Here is a 19,283-nt window from a genome sequence, read left to right as displayed (position 1 = left end):
GTATGGGGCTTAGCGGGAGGGGTCCATCCCAGGCCAAATATAGAAGTTATAATTTACGCCAGAAACTGATGTAAATAATGCCATGTGCTTCTTAATAAATGTATTGCTTCTTACTGTAGTGGTATTCATACTCAGGGTATGTTCACACGAGGGCGTCCGTAACGGCTGAAATTACGGGGATGTTTCAGCCTGAAAACATCCCCGTAATTTCAGCCGTACCGGCATGTGCAGGCGCTTGAAGGCCGCGTCAATTACGGACGTAATTGGCGCTGCTATTCATTGGAGTCAATGAATAACGGCTCCAATTATGGCCAAAGAAGTGACAGGTCACTTCTTTGACGCGGGCGTCTATTTACGCGCCGTCATTTGACAGCGGCGCGTAAATTACGCCTGGTGTGAACAGACAAACGTCTGCCCATTGCTTTCAATGGGCAGATGTTTGTCAGCGCTATTGAGGCGCTATTTTCGGACATAATTCGGGGCAAAAACGCCCGAATTACGTCCGTAAATAGGCCGTGTGAACATACCCTCAGACTGGCAAATAAGACACCAGTCTAAATAAGGCCCTCTTCACAAAGCGTTGTAGCCTTCTGCCAGAGGTATACGTAAGGAGGACTTCCGTTGTATATCTCCGATGGAAGGCTGAAACGTATCCCACTGTACAACATACTGTATATGTGGGCCACTATATACAGGGGGGGTCTATATGTGGGGATGTGGAGCACTATCTACAGGGGGGACTATATGTGGACCACTATATACAGGGGTGGTCTATATGTGGGCCACTATATACAGGGGTGGTCTATATGTGGGCCACTATATACAGGGGGAGCTATATGTAGAGCAATATCTATAGGGGAGATATTTACAGAGGCTCTATGGGGGTCACTATCTACAGGGGGCTATGTGTGGGACAAAGTGTATGGTACTATTATAATCAGGGAAACAGTGTATGGCGCTATTATAGTTAGAGGTGCAGTGTATGGCGCTTTATTATATTTAGAGGTGTTGAGAATTTTAACTTTGTTTATAGGTGCAGAAATGTTTTAAATGTGAGAAGCTGAAGACATCTGAGCGGAAAACTGCAGAAATGGGCTGTGGCCGGAAGAAATCCATCATAGAGGTCTGGACTGGAGGGAGAAGAAATTAACTAGAATCTGAGACGTCATTAGAGGGTCATGGGGCGGTGCCGCTATCCTAAAGAGTCACATAGTCCTGCCTCCAAACCCACCTTTCCATGTTTGAGTGACATCTCCCTGGCTGATACATCTTTCTCGGATGCACCATTGCCTTGTGGTATTATACAGAAGGTGGGGCTGTGTGGCGCTATACACAAGGGGGAGCTGTGTGGCACTATATGCAAGGGGGAGCTGTGTGGCACTATACACAAGGGGAGCTGTGTGGCACTATACACAAGGGGGAGCTGTGTGGCACTATACACAAGGGGGAGCTGTGTGGCACTATACACAAGGGGAGCTGTGTGGCACTATACACAAGGGGGAGCTGTGTGGCACTATACAGAAGGGGGAGCTGTGTAGCACTATACACAAGGGGAACTGGGGAACTGTATGGCACTATTTACAAGGGGGAGGGCTGTGGTTCTATCTACAGGGGGCTGAGTGTGGCGCAATCTACAGGGGTCTGTGTGTTGCACTTTCGACTAAGCGGGGGCTGTGCTGCACGATTTACTAAGGGGGGCTGTGTGGCACTATATACAAGGGGGGGGGCTGTGTGGCAATATATACAGTGGGAGCTGTATAGCGCTATATAGAGCGGGGGTTTTATGGTGATATCTACAAGGGGGCTGTATGGCACTATCTACAAGGGGGAGGTGGGGGCGCTATCTACAAATGAGGTGTGACACTGTCTATAGGCGGGGCAATATATCACTGTCTACAGGGGGGGCTGTGTGGCACATTCTACAGTGGGCAATATTTATAAGGGGGGCTGCTTGTGGCACCTGGAGGGGGCCCCGGTCAAGAGTTTGCTATGGGGCCCAGTCTTACCTAGTTACGCCCCTGCTACTGACGTCAGGATATATATTAAATGTAAGAAGAAAAAAAATATCTTAAAAAAATATGTTTAAAATTAAAACTTGATTTATACGAAAGCTCATCTTATGATGACACATTCGCTGTAAGAGCAAAACTGATACACTGTGTTATATCTAGTGTAGTGCTGAGGAGGCGGAGCATGACACAGGGCTGAGGAGGCGGAGCATGACACAGGCCTTCACTCTATGGTGTTCTTTAAATCCCTGTCATGCTCCGCTACCAACTTCAGAGATGCCTTAGAGATCGCAACGCCCTTATTCTGACCAGCAGGAACACAGCCAACACGTGCTCCTACCTTTTCTAAACACGTGTCCCTACGTATATAACTGATTGGCCAATAAAAATTCTAAATTGACATTTTTATGGAAAGCATTGTTCCTCTGAACAATAACATTTCAATGAAGCCACAAGATATTTGGCTACAGTGGTGACATGGCCTCGTGATCAGTAGCATGTGACAGCAGCACTGTTACTAGTGAAATATATATATACTACTGCTAAAGATATTCAGACCTGCATATGGGTGACACCTCATGAAGCCCTGTTCATGTAAGGGTATGTTCACACGCTTAACAAAAAACATCTGCAAATACGGAGCTGTTTTCAACAGCTCCTGATTTTCAGACGTTTTTTAAGCCACTTGCGATTTTCGCAGCGTTTGTCACTGCATTTTTTACGGCTGTTCTTGGAACTGTTTTTCTATAGAGTCTATGAAAAACGGCTCCAAAAACGGCTGAAGAAGTGACATGAACTTCTTTTTTACGGCCGTTTTTTTACGCGGCCGTTTTGAAAAACGGCTGCAAACAAAACGGCCCGTCGGAACAGAACGCTGTTTTTCCATTGAAATCAATGGGCAGATGTTTGGAGGCGTACTGCTTCCGATTTTTCTGCCGTTTTTCGGGACGTTTACGGCCCAAAAAATTTCCGAAAATAAGCCATGTGAACATACCCTTAGGGTATGTTCACACGACAGCGCAAAATACGTCTGAAATTAAAGAGCTGTTTTCAGGAGAAAACAGCTTCTGAATTTCAGACGTTTTTGCATGTACTCGCATTTTTTCACGGCGTATTTTACGGACGTAATGGGAGCTGTTCTTCATTGGAGTCAATGAAAAACGGCTCCAGATACGTCCCAAGAAGTGTCCTGCACTTCTTTTACGCGGGCGTCTTTTGACACCGACGCGTAAAATTACACCTAGTCTGCACAGAACATCGTAAAACCCATTGCAAGCAATGGGCAGATGTTTGCCGACGTATTGGAGCCGCCTTTTCAGGCGTAATTCGAGGCGTAAAACGCCTCCATTACGTCTGAAAATAGGTCGTGTGCACATACCCTAATAGTTAACTGTGGGGACTTGAACCACCCATCAGCAACTTTCACACAAAATCCAAAAACTGTTCCTAACCCTTGCTAGACAATTTAAATACAACATGGCAACCAACTTATGCTGACAACTAAGTTGGTGGAAAGTAGGCCAGGCCACTGATTTATTAACCTGATCCCGATCGCCCACTGTCCTTTGACGGCAGGCAATGCAGGTCTCAAGTCTACAGCGACGTATTTTGATGTCGCTGTAGAAAAGACTTATGAGCGCTCCAATGAGCGTCATGCACTAAGCATGAGCTTTTAGCAACAGCTCCTGTACTCAGAGCAGCCTCCTGAATACAGCTGGGATTGGAGGAAACTCTGATCCCAGCTGTTTAATCCCTTGATCAGTGTGGTCCGTGACCACAGCCTCATTATAGGGGAATACCCTCTTCGATCGCGTAACAGGAAACCCGGTGACGCGATCGAAGACTGGGGAACCCTCTGCAGTCAGCCATGGGGACCTAGAAAGGACTCCAGGGCTGTCTGTTCTGTAGGCCTGTTGTTACGACACACTACGTGTACCCCTAACAGCGGCATGTGTCATATTGAATTCAAGAGTATGCTAATACATTATAAGTATAAAATAAAGTTGTTAAAAAGTTATCCCTTCATGGGATAGAAAAATTGTAACAAAAAAAATATTAATAAAGAAATGCCCACAAAAAAGTCATTATTTAGGATAAAATATAATTTATTGCCCATATAGTACATAAAACCAAAAAACCTACACATACTAGGTATCTACACGACCGTAATAACCTGAAGAATTAATTTAATAGGCGAATAGTGTGAAACGTGACCGGCTTAAAAAAATAAAAAAAAACACAGAAAATATATATTTTTTATAATTAAGCTGCAAAAATAAATTACATAAATTACACAGTCATTTGTTGGTACCTACAAACTGTGCAGGGAAAATAATAGAATTTCTCTCGCATAAAACAAGGCCTCATATAGCTACGTCGATGAAAAAAATGTAAAACGTTATGGCTGCTGAAAGGCAGAGAGGAAAAAACTAAAAAAAATTTGCTGGTCATTAAGACCTTTTTGGGCCTGGCCTGAAGCGTCTCTGTGAGTTACAGCATAGCAGGCGTAGTCTCGCGAGATTACGCTGTAAACTGTCGTGCTGTAAATCACAGAGACGCTACAGAAGTGGTCAGGAGAATGAATACACATCACGTCCTGGCTGAGGTTAATCTATATTCATTGTCAGGACACTGCAGTAATGTTAGGCCCCATGCACACGAACGTGCTTTTGCGGCCGCAATTCCCCCGAAAATCCACCGGAGAATTGCGGCCCCATTCATTTCTATAGGGCCATGCACACGACCGTAGTTTTTACGGTCCGTGCACGGCCCGGGAGCCCGCACCGCAGAAAGAACGGACCTGTCTTATTACGGCAGTCTTCTGCGGTCCGGGCTCATTGAAAATAATGGCCGCGGCCATGTGCATGTCCCGCGATTTGCGGGCGGCTCGCGGCTGACAGTCCACAGCCGGCCGACCCGAAAATCACGGCCGTGCACAGGGCTCCTTAGTGTTTGTGTATGTGGCTGCACATAGCGATATAGCTATATCGCTATCTGCAGAGTAAATAAATGGAGAGAAGTGTATGACGCTGATTGGTCACTGATTGGTCAGCGTCATACACTCCTCTGTACAACGCCCACTTGGTCATATAGTAAAACACGCCCAGTTGTCCATTGGGAAACTCATTAGCATAAATCTAATATAGGTCATAACGCAGTCAAAAATGATAGTTTTTCTAAATAAAAAACACTGCTGTAATCTACATTACAGCGCCGATCACATCATGTACAATATAGGCCACTTATAATCTGGTGACAGAGCCTCTTTAAGGGTTTAACACCTTCTACCAACAAGAGAGAACCTTTTCAATACAAACTAAGATATGTCACCGGTTACCACGTGGGCAGTGGTCATGTGACTGTCGTTTGATCAGATGAGGTCAGGTCCAAGGCAAGCTTCTCCCTTTAGCTCTGTCACCAGTTTATAATTGCCCTTTCTCCTATCTAATCTAATAGGCGCTTTGATGTAGATAACTGTTTTTTTTTTGTTTTTTTAAAAAACCCGTTTATTATTGACCAAGTTATGAAAATTTTTGAATTTATGCAAATTTGTTCTTAATGCCCAACTGGGCTTTTTTTTTCACCAACTGGGCATGGTAAAGAAAGTGTATGATGCTGACCAATCAGCGTCATACACTTCTCTTCATTCCAGCCGAGCTTAATCCACAGCACAGCGTGATCTCGCGAGATCACGCTGTGACGTCACTTCATTCCGCGGGTCCTTCACCGGAGCGATAGAAGACTGAACAGACATCGCCTCTAGCTGCTGGAGATTCGGATAAACATCCTGGCACGGCTGGAGGTGATGTCTGTTCACTCTTCCGTCGCTCCGGTAAAGGACCTGCGGGAGGAAGTGACGTCACAGCGCGATCTCGCGAAATCACGCTGTGCTGTGGATCAAGCTGGGGAATGAAGAGAAGTGTATGACGCTTGTGGGTATTAAGAACAAATTTGCATTAATCTTAAAATGTTCATAACTTGGTCAAATATAAACTTTTTAAAAAACAACAACACAGTAGTTACCTACATCAAAGCGCCTATTAGATTAGGTAGGAGATATAAACTGGTGACAGAGCCTCTTTAAACAAAAACCGGTAAAAGGTACAGAATATTTAAAGGGGCTGTCCCAAGATTAAAAGTTATCTCCTAAATAGGACCCCCACCGTTCACGAGAACAGGGGTCCCGTTCCTACACATGAATGGAGGGGCAGGTAGCGCATGCGCCTGCTGCTCCATTCACTCTCTATGTCACTGCCGGAAATAGTCGAGCGCCGTACTCGGCTATCTCCTGCAGTCCCATAGACGGTGATTGGAGCAGCAGTGCACATGCAGGACCTGCTGCTCCATTCATTCGGAGGAACGGGACCCCCGTTCTCGTGATCGGGGGGTCCCAGTGGTCGGAACCCCAAAGATCAGCAAGTTATCACCTATCCTGTGGTTATGAGATAACTTTTATTCTTGGCACAATCCCTTTAACCAAATAAGGGTCTATTTCCATGTTGCAGTCATATTGCGGTTGACTGCGATGTGTAATTATACCCTAAAAGGCAAAAATCCAAACATTGTATACAATAGTACAGTGTCTGTGTTCAATTACAAAGGGAACTCAAGGCAGTTAACCAGAATATGCAGGGTAAAGGTAGGTATTTGAGCTCTTTGTATTACCTATACCCCACCCATTACATCAACCAGTCGGGCATCACAGAAAGCCTCTGTCTGCCCTATCAGTCAGAATACATATTCTGGGTAAAGCTTGCCATACACATTAGATGTATGTCAGCCAAACGTGCCAATTTTGGCAGAATTGGCCGACCACCTAATGTGTATGACGGCACCCTGACTCTCCACCATCAGCAGATGTCGGGGAAGAGAAGAGTCGGTCATGTTGAATTTCAACATGCCTGATGCTTTTGGTTGTTAGTACATAAGTCGCTGCCAGAAGATTCTGGCCGCAGCTTTCTCCCCTCTACCTAGTGAAAGTACATGCACGCTCAGCTCGGTGTATAGGGGAGTCGGGAGGAAAAGCTGTAGTTCGTCTGACAGCTCTCTAAAGTGTATGGCAATCTTAAAAGCCCTATTACACCGGCCAATTTTGGCCGGGGCAACAAGCGCTGTTTAACGAGACAGCTCGTTGATCGGCGCTCGTTTCCTCCTGTCCCAAGGAGCTATGTATGGCGACGAGCGCTCGTTACTCCGATCACTCGTCCCCATACATTATTATCATGACGGCAGCGCGTCTCCCTGTTTACACAGGGACATGTGCTGCCGACAACGATAATATTTAATTTATTTTAAAACAATACGATCAGCAGATGAACGAGCGTTTGCTCGATCATCTGATGATCGCTGCCCTGTTTACGAGCGCTCTATAAACGCTTGTCTGCCCGATATCTGTCCAGTGTAAAAGAGTCTTAAAGGGGTTGTCCACCTTCTAACAACTGATCACCTATCCACCGGATAGGTCATCAGTATATCATCGATGCGGGTCCGAAACCCGGAACCCGCACCTATAAGCTGCTCCAATGGCCTGCGGGCACCGGATGTTGTGGCACATAATGCTATGAACAGAGACCGGAAGCAGTTGGCTCCATACATAGCATAGAGGCCGTGCTGTTGAACTGCAGGTCCGCTCCTATTCACTTGAATACTGCAGCTCGGCCGCTATTCCGTGGCCGGAGCTAACTGCTTCTGGCTTGTACGTCCGGTGCACGGAAGCTCCAGACCACCTGATCTCTGCGGGGCCCGGGTGTCCTGTGGATAGGTCATCAGTTGTCAGAAGCTGGAAAACCCCTTTAACCCCTGAGAGAAACAGTGAAGAAGTTATAGGGGGTGCACAGATTATAGTGTCCTTTTTACACCAGGCATTGCACATTGTACAGATGTCTGTTGACTGTTTCCAATGACAACCAGCAGAATTTTGAGCTCAGACCAAGGATCTAATACAGGCTGTAACCCAGGATCAGTGCAGTGCTTTACTCAGTTTTAAAATGTAGATTATATTAATATGTACAATGTAAATTGGTACTTAAAGTTGGACAAACCCTTACATTTTTTTGGGTGGAGAAACGTGGAGAAATACACGGATGCTGGTGGAGCCATGATTGTTGCATTAGATTATATTACTTTATACTTTTAATTTTCCTGTGCAGTTGTAAAAAAAAAAAATCAACCTTAAAATATTCTGGAAAATTTCTTTATATTGACAATAGAGGAGCGTTCTAGGATCTCATGTTGCGCTCTATAGCGCCACCTTCTGGCATACACATAAACACTGTGGAGATTTGGAAGACGTTAGCCACTCAGTCCACTCCTCTGCCTTCGAGAGATTTCTTAAAGGGTAACTAAATGTATGACAAACTTCTGACATGTCTTAGTGACTTGTTAGAAGTTTTGATTGGTGGGGGTCCGAGCACTGCGACCCCCACCAATCACTCAAACAAAGCGTCAAAAGTGCTCGAGTGAGCGCTCAGTCGCTTTGCGTCAGTTCGGCTTTTTCGTGAAATCAATGTATCAGAGTATCGGAGAAAGTCTATGAGCCCGTACTCCAATACATCGGCTTTCTGGAGAAAGCTGAACGGACACGAAGCGGCTGAGTGCTCACACGAGCGCTTGTACCGCTTCGTTTGAGAGATTGGTGGGGGTCTCAGTGCTCGGACCCTCACCAATCAAAACTTATGACATGTCAGAAGTTTATCAAATGTTTAGTTACACTTTAAAGTATGTTTCTATTAATACAGAGAAAATCCATTCTTCTTCATGGCCTTATTCACACAGGGCAGTTTTGGTGCAGTTTCTGATGTTTTTTTTTAAAGGAGTGAAGCGTAAACAAAGGAATCTTATAAGGATACGTCCACACACAGCATTAACACTTGGAATTTCCATCCGGAATTGTAGGAATTCTGGCGCATTTTTTTAAGAGAAGTTTAAATGCTGCATATTGAGAATCCTCACCGCAGGTCAATTTTTGTACGTTTTTTTTCTGCAGCGTGTTAATAAGATTTTTATTCATATCTCATCCACTTTGCAGCTATTGTAATCTGCTAAAATATTTCTGCACAGAAAATCCGGACGTAAATGCTGTAGTGTTTACGCTGCGTCTGGACGTCGGAGAGCGGGAGATTGAGGCCACAACCTGTCCATGTGCATTCATTAGTCCCACTATGCATACAATGGCAGCCTTATTGTCTCTCTGAAAGAGTAAGGGCGGGTTCACACATGGCGGAATTCCACTTAAATTCCGCTGCGGACACTCCGCAGCGTTAATCCGCAGCGGAGCCGTTTCTCCATTGACTTTCACTTTAATTTAGCAGTGTTCGTTTACACGATGCGTACAATTCCGCTGCGGAGCATAGGCTGCGGAGCGGAATTTGGTGTCCGCAGCATGCTCTGTCTGTTGCGGAGCAGTGGCGGACTCATGGCGGAATTTCTCCATTGACTTCAATGGAGATTCTAAGTTCCGCAATGAAGTCCGCAGCTGTCATGCACATGTCATGTGTGCTGCGGATGCGTCTTGCTTTTTTAACTTGACATTTCTTCATTCTGGCTGGACCTATGTATTTCTAGGTCTACAGCCAGACTGAGGAAGTCAATGGGGCTCCCGTAATGACGGGAGCGTTGCTAGGAGACGTCTGTAAATAGTCACTGTCCAGGGTGCTGAAAGAGTTAAGCGATCGGCAGTAACTGTTTCTGCACCCGGGACAGTGACTACCGATCCCAATATACATGTATCTGTAAAAAAACATATAAGTTCATACTTACCGAGAACTCCCTTCGTCTGTCTCCAGTCCGGCCTCCCAGGATGACGTTTCATTCTAAGTGACGGCTGCAGCCAATCACAGGCCAAGCACAGGCTGCAGCGGTCACATGGACTGGCGCGTCATCCAGGGAGGTCGGGCTGGATGCCGAAAGAGGGACGCGTCACCAAGACAACGGCCGGTAAGTATGAAAATCGTTTCCTTTCACTAGGGAAAGTGCTGTCCCTTCTCTCTATCCTGCACTGATAGGGAGAAGGGAAGCACTTTTCCCGCAGTCTGCAGCAGCTAGTCCGCATCAATGTACTGCACATTTTGTGCAGATCCGCTGCAGAATCTGCAACGCAGATTCTGTGCGGCATCGATGCGGACAGTTGCGGAGGAATTCCGCCATGTGTGGTCATGCCCTAATAAGTAAAAGTAAAGAGTTAGGGTATGTTCACACACACTAATTACGGATATAATTCGGGCGTTTTTGCCCCGAATTAGATCCGAAAAATGCGGCTTGAAAGCGTTGACAAACATCTGCCCATTGAAAGCAATGGGCTGACGTTTGTCTGTTCACACGAGGCGTATATTTAGGGTATGTTCACACGACAGCGTCCGTAACGGCCGAAATTACGGGGATGTTTTCAGGAGAAAACAGCCCGTCATTTCAGCCGTAACGGCATGTGCAGGCGCTTGAACGCCGCGTCCATTACGGACATAATTGGCGCTGCTTTTCATTGGAGTCAATGAATAACGGCTCCAATTACGCCCCAAGAAGTGACATGACACTTCTTTGACGCGGGCGTCTTTTGACAACGGGGCGTAAAAAAATGACCGTCTGAACAGAACATCGTAAGACTCATTCAAATGAATGGGCAGATGTTTGCCGACGCTATTGAGGCGCATTTTCGGACGTAGTTCGGGGCTAAAACGCCCGAATTACGTCCGTAAATAGTGTGTCTGAACATACCCTCAGGCTGGGTTCACATGAGCATGTTACGTCCGTAAAGGATGGAACGTATTTCGGCCGCAAGTCCCGGACCGAACACAGTGCAGGGAGCCGGGCTCCTAGCATCATAGTTATGTACGACGCTAGGAGTCCCTGCCTCGCTGTAGGACAACTGTCCCGTACTGTAATCATGTTTTCAGTACGGGACAGTTGTCCGGCAGCGAGGCAGGGACTCCTAGCATCGTACATAACTATGATGCTAGGCGCCCGGCTCCCTGCACTGTGTTCGGTCCGGGACTTGCGGCCGAAATACGTCCGTCAATTATGGACGTAATGTGCTAGTGTGAATCCAGCCTTACTTTCATGTCTTAGGACTTGTGATAGAATTTATGAAAACTTTCTGGATTTTCTAGTTCTACAACAAACTATAAATCAGCGCAAGTCTCTTCCACATTGTCAGGCTAGCAGTTTTAGTTTTGCCAAGTTGCCTGCATGATGACACCGCAGCAGTCCACACCTACAACATGCAGCTTGTCTGAGGAAGCATCTAGTTTCATTGTAAGCAGACAGCTTCCCCAGGAGAGTAGTGTGTATGCGTGGCAGTCTCACCAGCCTCCTGCAGGAGGGGCCAGGCTGGGTGTGATCAGGAGGGGGCTGAAACTTTTTTTTGCACTAACCCAAGTTAGAAAGTTCTTTTTAGGACTGGAGTCCAGCCCCATTGACTTCTGTGCTGCAGATCATTGGTCTAACCCCCACAAGGAAGCTGCATTACTATCTTTATTGATTGAACATCAGGAACAGTTGCCACCAGAGCCCCCTCACACTGGCTTCATACCATGGCTAGTGCCAGGCATAGGAATAAAACCAACTCCCCAGAGGGCAACACCCAGGCTGCAGCTGGCAATGACGTGGCAAAGAAGACCCCAAAAGCCAACAAAGGGTCATCATCATCATCCTCCTCCTCCTCATCATCCTCCTCCTCATCATCAGGGAGACCTGGGATCTTCAGCAAGCTATTGACTTTGCTGTTCTATGTAGTTGTGATTGCAGTGGCTGCTGGCACTGGATGGCTGGTGTATAATATTCTGGAAGAAGTCTCATTGATGAACAGAAAGTTGAGCCACTTATCAGACCAGAAGGGAGAGCTGGCAGAAACTGTGAACACCCTCCAGAAGCAGGTAAATGGGTTATACGGGCACGACTGTACCCCATGCAGAGCTTCCAATGGGGTTTTATTCATTGCTGCACTGTATTATATGTTTTTTGTGTTTATTATATATTGTCTATTATCTGGTATAAAAAACAAGCAGAATAATCACCCAGCTTTCCAGGAGACCTGAATGGCAAATCTGATTAGTTCTGCATTAATGGAAAAGTAAGTTGCTACATAGCTAAAAAGAGTTGCCATTTAGGAGTCTAGGAAAGCCAGGTGAGGTGTAATAGCTACCATATAGCTTCACCCAGCTTTCCCAGAAACCGATATAACCAAGAAACTAAGCAGAGGATGACTCAAGGACCTGTATTTGCAGTTGGTTATTTTTAATGATTGGGTAAATGTATGTATACAGTAAGGCCTTGTTCACATCTGCTTTGGATGCCCTATGTCACAGATCCAGCTGAGAGTACCGGAAACCATAGTGCAGCATGCTGCGCTATTGTTTCCGGTAAAACCACAGACACCCGGATGGAAAGCTGGCCGAACCCATTAAAGTCAATGGGTACCATCGGTCGCCAGTGCTATCCGTAGTGTAATGGAACGGTCACTTCTGGTTTTCCCTTGTTCTGCTCCTCCGACCGAGCAGAACAACGGAAACCCGTGACGCAGGTGTGAACATGGCCTAAGGAGTGTACTTTAGTTTTATATCTCCAACGTATTCTGTACTAATAATGTGCACAAAGTATATTATTGGAGAGATTGATCAAAACTGGTGCAAAGGAAAAGTGGAGCAGTTGCCTATAGCAACCAATCAGAATTCGGGTCTCGTTTTTCAATGGCCCGTTTGAAAATGAAAAAAAGCATGCTGATTGGTTGCTATGGGCAACCACTCTACTTTTCCTTTGCCCCAGTTTTAGTAAATCTCCCTCTGGGCTTGAATTGTGACTCATAAACCATCTCCATGGTATTTGTTTAACCGGTTTTACCCCCCGTGGCACTTTAGGTACTTGCCTAGTACCCGATGAAGGTAACGTGGCCCATTGACGAGTGCAGTAAGGACACAGGCCCTGTTATGCATTCTGTATTCGGTCCCCCTCAACTGTTTCCTACAATTTACAGTACTGCTGTCTTCTCATATAGAAGAGGGGCATTAGGCGCCCGCTGGCACTAGGCCCTAGATGTGACGGCAAACTCTGCAAGCCCCTATAACTACACCATTAAATGATCATGTCTGATGTCCATGTGGATTAAAGCAGCTAAGGTCTCCTGTACCCACAAATGCAGCATCACTGATCGCAAAATGCCACAGCAGATGGGGAACTCGCTCGTTTCTGTTGTCTCAGTCTGGGATTATGAAATACCCTCCACATAGTGAAAACCACTATGCAATGCTAATGCAATGTGCAGGGCTGAAATCCGCCACGACACAGTAGTTGGTAGGCCAAAAAAACTAGATCTATATAGGTAGTGGGGGAGGGGCGGACATCACTACCCTGCCGAGGGCGCCATCAAGGCCTCATTCACATGATCATGTTTCTCGTGCATGAGCTGTCCGTTTCAGCATTTAAATGGGGCTATTCACACATCCGTTTTTTTCAGTACGTGTGTCCGTTGCGAGAAACTCGCAGATTGTCCTATTCTGGTCTGTTCTTGCGGCCAGTCTCACCCATTATAGTCAATGGGCGTGTGAAAGAATGGACAGCACACGGACGATATTTACAGCTGTCCATATGTCACGGATCATTTGCTAAAGAAATGCCGAAAAAAATTAAACCAGGAAGTACTTGCAGAGGAGAGAAACGGATGACACACGGAAACCACACGGACGCAACACAGACATTCATATGAATGAAAAAAATTCAGTTTTTTTGTGGACACGCTGGGGTGAATAAGGCCTAATAACACTAAACCCCTACCATGACATTTCCCGGTTAGGGTGGACATGAATGTAGGTATCTAATGAAAATGACCATTCAGGCCTCATGCACGCGGCCGTGCCCGTAATCACTGCCCGTGGTTGCGGGCACGGCCGGCCGCCGATGGCTGTGGAGAGGAACCCGCATTTTCGGTCCGTGCTCCCATACAAAGTATGGGAGAACGGTCCATAAAAAAGCAAAAGATAGGACATGTTTTGCGGCGGCTTTCTACGGCCCGGACACCTTCCCGTAAATAAATGGGAAAGTGTCCGTGGACAATAGAAGTGAATGGGTCCGTAATCCCGGACCGAAGGAACGGTCCACGATTACGGACGATTTTTACGGTCGTGTGCATGGGGCCTTATTCTGTATATTGATCTGGTATCTGCCAGCACTTTGTTTATGGCCGTACTGCATTTGCATATAACCTTTTAGCTTTGATTTTTTATTTTTTTTCCAGATTTATTTTTGGGTCCTACGTAAATAAGTGAAGTGAACAGTAGGATGAGTACAGTATTTATGTACAGGCACATATGCTAGGAATGAATGACTGAACTCCCCTTAATGATGTTCCTAGCAGATGGTCTTGTCCTTTACTAGAGGACACACAACTAGTTCATGCTGAACTTTGTCCCATACGTATATTCATGTTTCATAGCTCCGATATTATATCTTGCTTGGGTGTATCCCATGCCTTATGTAAATAGTCTCTTCATAATCCAGATCACACCCTGCACCATTGGCTTTTCCCATTAATAAAACAGGACGACTCTAGTAGGCCAGAAGTTGTTACACGTGAGCTGCTCATGGACTGGGGACTGCCCTTGTTGGGTGAATTCACACACTGCAGATTCCACGCTGAAAATCCGCTGCTATTTACAGTACATTGTTTGTGGATTGGGTTTCCAAAAGCCCACATGTAGCGGAAAAAATGAGCGTGAAATTGAGGGCAAGCTGCGAATTTTCAAATCTGCACCATTTAATTTAGTTGCGGATTAGACCGGATTTCACGATTCGCAATGCATAAAGAAAAATCTACACCAAAATCTGAATGTAACACTTGCAGATTTTGCAATTGGCATATGTGGTGCGCTGACAAAACGTATAATACATGAGTCCTTAAAGGGGTTGTTCGGGATTAGAAGAACATGGTTGCTTTCTTCAACACCTTTCCACAGGTTGTCTCGTATTGCAGATCAGCACCATTCTCTTAAATGTAGCTGAGAGACGCAATACCAGACACAACCCATGGACAGGTGTGGTGCTGCTTCTGGAAGAAAAACCATATATTTCTAATCTTGTACAATCCCTTTAAGGCCTCATGTATTATATGTTTTGTATGGAGCCATAATAGGGCACCCATTGAGGTCCATGGGACTCGACTATGCCTCTGATTTCATATGTCGTGGCATGTTCTATTGGATGCATATGTATGGAACAACTTTTCGAAAGAAGCATTGCCTCTAGGGCAGGATAGCCCTGTACATATGCCGCCCGACCCACCATGGAACGGCAGCACAGGGAGTCATCGTACACCCTCCGTGCCATGTGCATGAGGTCTACATCTGAATGGCAGGTAGTCCTGTCTCGGTGGCAACGTGGCAAACCTAGAGCTCTTCTGGCCTTCCAAGATCAATTACATCTACCCATAATGCTGTGTGGTGCATTACTTAATTATTAAGCTATATATAAGGGTTGTTAAATTAAAAAAAAAAAATCATCTCCTTCATCATTGAGAAGATCAGCTGCTTCAAATGACTGGGGAACCATATAGTGCTTAGTCTTCCACATGGAGGTACACAAAGTTAGGTCACCTCTACACCCCCACTGCTAAAGCTGCTATGCTTAAGATGAACCTCTCTTTCTTAGGCCATAGTTATTCCTGCAGCATTGTCATGAGACTTCCTCTGGTCGGAGCAGTATTTTTTAGGAGTGATGTCCCACGTGACGTCTTTTAGGGTCTAGCCGCGTTGTCATTACACTCTATGAATACTGTTTTTCCAGCATCTAATGCTCCAGGCGGTTCAGATCAGCTTCATGTTTTCTAAGTCCGCACAGCACATTTGCAACCCTGAAGTGCATCGAAGCATCTTTTTATTAGTCTATTTAAGCAGAAAGAAAACTTGATTTACACTAAATTTCTAGCAGCGTTCCTGATGAGTTCACAGCTTTTGATGGTCGGGATCAATATCGACAAAGACTTGGTTATTCACAGAATACGTCAGTACGCACAATGGATGCCTTTACTAGCTGACATTAAAACGACTATATAGCTGGGAAAGATCTTTTACATGAACAATGTTTCCATAAGTATCGATGATCAGGAGGACCCCTGTCTGTTCGTAGACTTGAGAATTTTGTTGAGATCTCGATGGTTGGATCTAAAGTCCCCATCGCCACCCCCAAAGAGTGGCGTAGCTACCATAAAGGCGGACTACTACTACTACCACTGAACTGCTTCCCCTGTTTCCTAAACTGTTATTGAGGGTCTACCCATATACTTGCTTACCATATACTTTGGATAGCTATGCATTCTAAGATTGGTAGAGTGGGTAGGTGGCACACTCTTATCTCCAAGGCTACAGAGAATTGGGCAAGTTAAAATGCAATATGTTTGTTCCTTGTTTGTTTCCAGCAGAGGTTGGGGACAGTCAGGCTGTTAATCCTATTAATATTAATTACTAAATCCTCTTCCCAATTCTAGCTGTAATACTAGTGGTAATTGCTAAACATATACTAAAGTAAATAAGCCTTAGTAAGGTAAAGCCTTACTATGCACCACAACATGGTGAGGACTAACTTCCCACACCTCCACGTACAGTCTTCTGCCATCAGCGAGTGCTGACTGTACTGTACAGGCGATATTAAGCTGCAACAGCTGTTAAACCCCTTAGATGCTGTGGTCAATAGCGACTTGGGCATCTAAGGAGCTTAACCGAGGTAGGAGGCAACTTTTTTTTTTTCCATCCATCATCACTCCAGAAACGCGATCGCGGGTTGTCATTGGCAACTGGGGGTGCCTAACATAGATTCCTAGACCTGCCATGTGTATATGACTATTTAGAAAGTTAATTAAGAAAAGTGTTCATAGTAAAAATATATCTTTTTTTCCATTTTAAGTAGTATAATTTTTCAATATTTTTTAAAAAGAGAAATAAATGCACACATATGGTATTGCCATCATAACGACCCATATAATAAACACACGTTGAAGAGTGTAAAAAATTGTGGAATTGCTTTATTTTCCTCCAGCCCCCCCCCCCAAAAAAAAAATTAAAAAAATTAAGCAATAATTTATATGTACACAAAAATGGTTCTATTAAAAAATATGACTCGTCTCGTAAAAAAAACAAGCCCTGATACGGCTACATTGATGAAAAAAGTTATGGTTATCGAAATGCGACGATGAAAAAAGAATCTTCGTCCTAAAGACCCAAAATAGGCTGGTTCTAAAGGGGTTAAAAAGTATAAGCAGAATGTAAGGGAGCACAATATGTATTTATTTCATATTTGGATGAAATGACCGGTACACTTTAAAGATTATTTACAATCTCTCTAATTTTCCTTTTCAGGTAGATTTACTTGAAAAAACTGTCGGAAGAGTAGAATTTATCTCAAAAGACATCCAGGAAAAGCAGCAAAGACATGATAGTTCTATCAAGAATTGTGAAAAGGAACTGGATATTGTTGGTGTCATTCTCAAGAAGCTGCAGAAAGATCTATCGAATGTCATGCAAGATGTAAAAGACCAAGGTGATCGAGATCTTGACCTTTTTGACCAAACCATACGGGAAAAGTTTACCGAATTAAATAATTCAATTAACGAAGAAATATCTGACCTTACCGAGGTACAGAAGTTAAGCCAGGAAGAGATTAACAATGTGAAGGCTGAAATATCTTCTTTAGGAGATTTAAATTTAATCAACGAAGACGTGAAGGCCTTAAAAGATCTCGCCACTCAATTAAAATCCTCATTTAAATCTAAGGAAGAATCTATTGACTGGTTAATGAACAATGCCCTAAATGTGGACTCCGTTATGGCCAACAGTAATGAAATTGAGGTTCTCAGGTATGAACAGGAGAACTTGAAGAGAGTGGTGGAAGAACAAAAGGTGGAGGTAAAGAACATGATGGAAAAGATTTTGACGAATGCAGATTCCAGCCTGAAAGAAGAACTGGAGAAGGTCCTTAAGGAATTTGACCAAATTTCTTCTTCTGTTAAAGAGATGGAAGGTAATTATATCTCCACTAACGATGAGTTGCTTAAAGAAATTGAAACAAACCGAGATGGCATTGAGCTCAGATTAAAGCCTCTGGAAAGTAAAGTAGAAGAATTGAAAAGCGAATCTTTGAAGACCAGTTTTGAGGAATATAGCCGAAGACTGAATGCCGTAGAAGAGGCCATCACTGGATTGAAGTTCCTGTCTCCTGATGGTCAAGTAAGCCCAGAAGTATCTGAGACACTGTCAACACTCAAAGAAGCCCAGCAGGCATTATCCCAACATGTAGATGAGCTGAGATCTTCCATCGCAGTCCTACCAAACGCTGCTTCTGATTTTGAGAAATTACAAGTGGAGGTCACTAGCGTCTTAGAAGGTCACAAACAGCAGATTGATGAGTTAAAAGATGACTATGAGCAATTGAAGAGTAATGATGGCTCCTCCGAGCAGGTACCAGGCGTTGACGGTTTAAGTTCCTCAATTAAAAAACTGGAATCTGACTTGAAGATGATGAGGGAGGCTGTGGATAGTTTGGTCGCCTATTCTGTGAAAATAGAAACCCATGATCATGAGTTGAAATCTGTTAAAGAATCTGTTGAAGATCTTCGACAAAGTACTGATAAACTGTTAGTTAAATTTGAACAGATTCAAGAGAGCGTGTAACTGAGCCAAGTCTGTGCAGAAGACCAACGTAGGGATTTCAAACTAGTTCTAAATGTGTTCTCAATAAAGGTTTTTTTTCTGTAGTTCTTATTTCTTTATTTGAAGAAAAACTTTTAGATATTAAAAAAATTCTTTTTTTCTTTATAGATCAAGCAATTTTAATTTTCTCACACCCCAATTGGCTACAGCCAACGCCCAAAAGACCATAAGATGGATGTTTATACTGTTACATCTTTCTTGCGTAGAATGAACGTATTTTGTTCTTGACTATGATACTAGTACAAACCTTCCCAGCGTGTGACATGGGTGTTACTATAGGGGGTTAATCTATTTCTAATCAAGTTGAGCATAAATCACATCCCAACACAGTTCACAAACCTTAAATACACAACTCCCTGCCACCATCTACCTCGTTCTGGGCCGATCGGTACCCAATACACACTCTTGTAAGAACAGTCAATCCTCTCTAAAAGAAAAGTTATGGATTCTTTAGAGCATGCAAGAATTAAAGTTTTAAGCTTTAATATAAAAAGTACAGTACCTTACAAAAAGAGGCAATCCACTTCTGGATCCTTAGGAGTAGGGAGAACAAGGGATGCACATATCAGGCATAGATCTGACCCCCACAATG

At 44.4% G+C, this 19,283-nt stretch overlaps 1 protein-coding gene across 1 annotated transcript; it reads left to right on the top strand.

The window, feature by feature from the left end:
* The first annotated feature begins 11,314 nt into the window (after window positions 1–11,314).
* On the top strand, window positions 11,315–18,735 carry CKAP4 (cytoskeleton associated protein 4). Its single transcript, XM_075859867.1, has 2 exons — window positions 11,315–11,875; window positions 17,342–18,735. The coding sequence occupies exons 1-2, from the start codon at window positions 11,534–11,536 to the stop codon at window positions 18,650–18,652; spliced, it is 1,653 nt and encodes a 550-aa protein (XP_075715982.1). The 5' UTR covers window positions 11,315–11,533; the 3' UTR covers window positions 18,653–18,735.
* Window positions 18,736–19,283: the final 548 nt, after the last annotated feature.

The sequence above is a fragment of the Rhinoderma darwinii genome, chromosome 3 (assembly GCF_050947455.1).
Source record: "Rhinoderma darwinii isolate aRhiDar2 chromosome 3, aRhiDar2.hap1, whole genome shotgun sequence".
NCBI lineage: Eukaryota > Metazoa > Chordata > Amphibia > Anura > Rhinodermatidae > Rhinoderma > Rhinoderma darwinii.
This window is presented reverse-complemented; position numbering and strand designations above follow the sequence as displayed.